The sequence below is a fragment of the Nanorana parkeri genome, unplaced genomic scaffold (genome assembly GCF_000935625.1).
Source record: "Nanorana parkeri isolate BGI_ZX_2015 unplaced genomic scaffold, ASM93562v1 scaffold1966, whole genome shotgun sequence".
NCBI classification, from domain to species: domain Eukaryota; kingdom Metazoa; phylum Chordata; class Amphibia; order Anura; family Dicroglossidae; genus Nanorana; species Nanorana parkeri.
The window spans coordinates 42905-48231 of NW_017308234.1; the positions used below are offsets into that span (position 1 = coordinate 42905).

The 5327-nt window shown below is 49.3% G+C and overlaps 1 protein-coding gene across 1 annotated transcript in view; it reads left to right on the forward strand.

The window, feature by feature from the left end:
- Positions 1–5327, forward strand: part of TRAIP (TRAF interacting protein) — a 9093-nt gene that overhangs the window by 3020 nt on the left and 746 nt on the right. Inside the window, exons 8-14 of the mRNA XM_018572192.1 lie at positions 2–17; positions 722–811; positions 2033–2121; positions 2268–2423; positions 2503–2557; positions 3466–3591; positions 5148–5198. Of these exons, the coding sequence (XP_018427694.1) occupies positions 2–17; positions 722–811; positions 2033–2121; positions 2268–2423; positions 2503–2557; positions 3466–3591; positions 5148–5198 (583 nt within the window). The remainder of the gene's footprint in view (position 1; positions 18–721; positions 812–2032; positions 2122–2267; positions 2424–2502; positions 2558–3465; positions 3592–5147; positions 5199–5327) is intronic.

Below are 5327 nucleotides of genomic sequence, written 5' to 3' on the forward strand. Positions count from 1 at the left end.
TCGCTGCAACTCACAAGGTCCGTCTTTAATGATCTCACTTTTTTAGCAGCGTCTCTGTTATGTGGATGCAGCAGAACATTGCGTCACAAAACTGCGCGTTATGTTTCTAGTTCAGATGTAAAAGTTGTCACCTGCACACCGAGGTCCTGTGTATGAGGACGCATTGTAGACACAAAACATATGACATCACTAGTGAACAGCAACCTATCGCAACCATTAGGAGTTCCTTCATCAGGCTGCCGCGGTGTAGTGGGCGGGCTGCCGCGGTGCCTGAGGGAGGAGTGGGCGGGCTGCCGCGGTGCCTGAGGGAGGAGTGGGCGGGCTGCCGCGGTGCCTGAGGGAGGAGTGGGCGGGCTGCCGCGGTGCCTGAGGGAGGAGTGGGGGGGGTTGGTTGTGGTTTCTCTGGAGTAGTGAAGAAAGGGTGAAATGCTACAAATCTCAACAATGAGTCCAGTGAAAATTGTTCATGACGAGGTCACGAAGAGCCAGCCAACAAAACTCCCCCTTCATCGGGCTCACAAGCGGTCAATAATTGGAGAAAGTACTGGACAAAAATTGCAAAATAATGTTGATTTGGGTCACCAGTCAAGGCCCGAAACATGTTGGCTGCCTCTCCTGACCTCTTGTCAGTAAAGATTCACTGGATTATTATATCACCCGCTTCCTTCATTGATCATCTATTTTATGTGTTTAAGACTCCTGAACATGTCTTCCTCTTCAGGCTCAGAAAGCAGAGATGGAGGTGGAGAAGATGAGGGAGGAGCTCAGTGCCTCTCAGAAGGAGCTGCAAAATGCTGATAAGGAAATTATGGTAAGACTTAGTGGCGCCCCCGTGTGTTTGGTTCAAGGAGTACACCGTTGTTGTAAATGTAAAGTATCACCACAACTTCAAAACTGTCATTGCAAGGAGCTCTTGGTCCCGTTCTGATCTGTGGCCGTATGTGCCATGCATCTTAAGCCCTCATTCACACAACAATCAGCCCGCACGTACAGCTCCTTGCTGTGTGCAGGGCCACATCAGGCAGCTCCCGGGAGGGACAGGTGCTGTGTGTGACTAGTACGCAGCCCCTGTCCTTCTCTAGGACTACACGGCTGCACGCCCCCCTACGCTCACCCCATGTCTCTGCCCCTCCCACAATGGTGAGAGTACTCCAGTAGTTTGTGTCTCTGCCCCTCCCACAATGGTGAGAGTACTCCAGTAGTTTGTGTCTCTGCCCCTCCCACAATGGTGAGAGTACTCCAGTAGTTTGTGTCTCTGCCCCTCCCACAATGGTGAGAGTACTCCAGTAGTTTGTGTCTCTGCCCCTCCCACAATGGTGAGAGTACTCCAGTAGTTTGTGTCTCTGCCCCTCCCACAATGGTGAGAGTACTCCAGTAGTTTGTGTCTCTGCCCCTCCCACAATGGTGAGAGTACTCCAGTAGTTTGTGTCTCTGCCCCTCCCACAATGGTGAGAGTACTCCAGTAGTTTGTGTCTCTGCCCCTCCCACAATGGTGAGAGTACTCCAGTAGTTTGTGTCTCTGCCCCTCCCACAATGGTGAGAGTACTCCAGTAGTTTGTGTCTCTGCCCCTCCCACAATGGTGAGAGTACTCCAGTAGTTTGTGTCTCTGCCCCTCCCACAATGGTGAGAGTACTCCAGTAGTTTGTGTCTCTGCCCCTCCCACAATGGTGAGAGTACTCCAGTAGTTTGTGTCTCTGCCCCTCCCACAATGGTGAGAGTACTCCAGTAGTTTGTGTCTCTGCCCCTCCCACAATGGTGAGAGTACTCCAGTAGTTTGTGTCTCTGCCCCTCCCACAATGGTGAGAGTACTCCAGTAGTTTGTGTCTCTGCCCCTCCCACAATGGTGAGATCTCCCCAGTAGTTTGTGTCTCTGCCCCTCCTACGCTGGGGAGCTGTGCCGTCATCCTCATATGCCTGCCCCGCCTTTCAATTTTGCTTCTGGTCAATTCAGCTCTATAGGTGACCAGAAGAGAACACAGCAGGAAGTTCCCACCACGTCACCGTTATGTGATTTCATGTTTTCTTGTTCAGAGTATGAAAAAAAAGGTCGAGTTCCTGCAGAAGACGCTGAGCACCCCGACCGCGACCAACGAAGCGCTCAGCCGCCTGATATTTGAGAGGTTCGTCTCCAACATTTCATTCTGATAATGAAATGTTTACATGCATGTGATGGATAATCTGATGCTCTGTGTGGTCCGCTCTCTGGTTAGGAAGTGGCGGCATCTTCTCTTGTCACATTGTAACCTATCATGTTCCGTATCTTTAGCCCTGCTCCAATTGGACTAGAAAGGCCGAAACTCCGCCCACCAACATTGGGCGGAGATATCAACCTCGACCTCACGTTTGATATCGACACTCCGGAACCAAACCCACCCAAAGCTGTAGTCGCTCCCTTTAAGAAGTTGAAGCTGGATCAGGGCAAGTAAGTCCCGGAGCTTCGTCTGATGTGTTTGTGTCTGACATGAGCTCGGGTTTTATTTCTCATTTCCTTCTTCTCAAAGTTCCCCGGTGAAGAGAGCCGCCAAGAACATGCTGCAAGCGTCCAAAGCCTTAAAGGTGAGTGGCCTGATATGAGGGACACGAAGGGACCAACATAACTATCCTTATTTTCTAAAGTGATTATTTTCATTTATTGTATCTGACCTCCCCGCCTTCCCTGCGGTCTTGCATCTGACCCTTCCCTGCGGCCTTGTATCTGACCTCCCGCCTTCCCTGCGGCCTTGTATCTGACCTCCCGCCTTCCCTGCAGCCTTGTATCTGCCCTCCCCCTTCCCTGCGGCCTTGTATCTGACCTCCCCCTTCCCTGCGGCCTTGTATCTGACCTTCCGCCTTCCCTGTGGTCTTGCATCTGACCCTTCCCGCCTTCCCTGCGGTCTTGCATCTGACCCTTCCCTGCGGTCTTGCATCTGACCCTTCCCTGCGGTCTTGCATCTGACCCTTCCCTGCTGTCTTGCATCTGACCCTTCCCTGCTGTCTTGCATCTGACCCTTCCCTGCTGTCTTGCATCTGACCCTCCCCTGCTGTCTTTCATCTCCCCCTTCCCTGCACGGTCTTGCATCTGACCCTTCCCTGCGGTCTTGCATCTGACCCTTCCCTGCGGTCTTGCATCTGACCCTTCCCTGCGGTCTTGCATCTGACCCTTCCCTGCGGTCTTGCATCTGACCCTCTCCTGCGGTCTTGCATCTGACCCTTCCCTGCGGTCTTGCATCTGACCCTTCCCTGCTGTCTTGCATCTGACCCTTCCCTGCTGTCTTGCATCTGACCCTTCCCTGCGGTCTTGCATCTGACCCTTCCCTGCTGTCTTGCATCTGACTTTCCCGCCTTCCCAGTTGTACCGGCTCCTCTCTAGGACTGAATTGCTTATTCTGATTTCACCGCACACTGTGACTGGTAAAAAAAATAATCAATTCAGTGATACTGTATGTGTCATACTTTTTGTGAACTGACCCTCTCGTGTGTCTCAGAGTTTACCAGGTCAGATAAACGTCGATGAGGAAGATGAACCGACGTTGCCGTCATTTATACAGAACTCTCTGCTCCGCAAGAAACTGGTCGGGAGTATGTTACCTTCACAGCGGAACACCGGAGTGGTGAGCACCTCCCTCCAATTCACAGCAGGCTACAACATCCAGTGTTCCCTGATAACTTGTGACGAGTTCCCCAGTCAGTCACTGACTCCAACTGTAAATCCAAAAGTTATTAAAGCCCTGATAAGAGTTCTACGGGGAGGAGAATGTGAAGTGGATCTGTACTAGGGATGCACTGATATATGGGCCGAAAGTGCCATTTTTGTGCCGATACATCGGCGCATCCCTGCTTTCTCTCCTGTGCATCTCCTGCGGGGAGGAGAGAAAGTGTGACAGTCGGCCGAGCTCTGTGAGCGGCCAGCGTCTCCCCTCCAACACCGCTCGGCCTCCTATCACAGTCCGGCAGAGCGGTGTGGGGGCGGAGACAGCACTCGCTGTCGCAGGAGGCTGAGCTCTCCTCCCGCACCGCTCGCTCAGCCTCCTGTGACAGCGTGTCAGAGAGGAGAGCGAGTACAAGGAGTGATCGCTGATTGTTTGTAGATAATTGAGGACAGAGTATGGTTACTATATCCTCAATTATGAATGAATGGGAAGTGATCTATATCACATCTACATCCTCCTGTCCATTCATAATTGTGGTTATAGTAAACATACTCTGTCCTCTTGTTATGAATGAACAGGAACACTCAGTATAGAGGACTGTGTGTGTTACATAGTTACATAGTATTTGAGGTTGAATAAAGACATTAGTCCATCAAGTCCATCCTCATTCTAGGAGTACCTGTACCCCTGTATATTACCTGTACCCCTGTATATTACCTGTACCCCTGTATATTACCTGTACCCCTGTATATTAGTAAAGTAAAAAAATATATAATATTTAATAAAAAATGAATAAATATGAAAAGTTTTTAAAAAAACAAAATATTTTAAAAATCTGAAAAAAATAAAAAAAACTTTCGGTTTCGGTCTGACAATTTAATTTTTTTATTTCGGTTTTGGAATTTCCATTTCGCTGCAGCTCTAATCTGTACACTAAACAAAAATACTGCTAATAAATGCTAAAAGGGATAATAAAGTCATTGTAACGCAGATCACTAAAATCTAATCGAGGCTTTAACGTGTTAATGTCACTTCAAACGTCCTCCTCAATCCCTATAAATCTACGACTTTCACTGGTGATACCGCCATGAAGGTTCTTGCTCAGGCACTTCCGGCTTTAGGGTGACATCACTCTGTCCATGTCCCCCAATTGTTCTTCTGCGTTGTCACACCAGCTTCCAATGGTGCAGAAACGGCCACTTACATGTTACACCGGCATGGCCCACTAATGTCACCATCAGGAAACCCGCCCCGAGAAACTGAGCGAATACAAAGATTTTAAAGTGACAATTGTTTATGCTTCGCAGAACAAACTCCGTTTACATTTCCTTGAAGCTGATACTTCTAAAATTAAAACTTTATCATTGAAAACCCAAATACAGCGTCCACCACCTCCCCCGTCCTCCTTCAGAGCTGTATGCCTCTTGCTGCAGGACAGGTGCTCTTCACTCTGTGTGACTTGTATAGATGTTTATTGCTGAGGATTTCATTAACTTCCTGTTTTTCCCCTTTTTCAGATCAGAACCGGATTCGATGGTTTGGGTGGACGAACAAAATTTATTCAGCCCGTATCCTTCATCCCCCTCCTATGGGTTTGTCCCGCAGTGTTCAGACTTTGTGTAATATGAGGCATTGGAATGAAAGAAGAGAACGTATGTGATGCACATGAAAGGATGGTGGAGGAGTGTCGGGGGGGG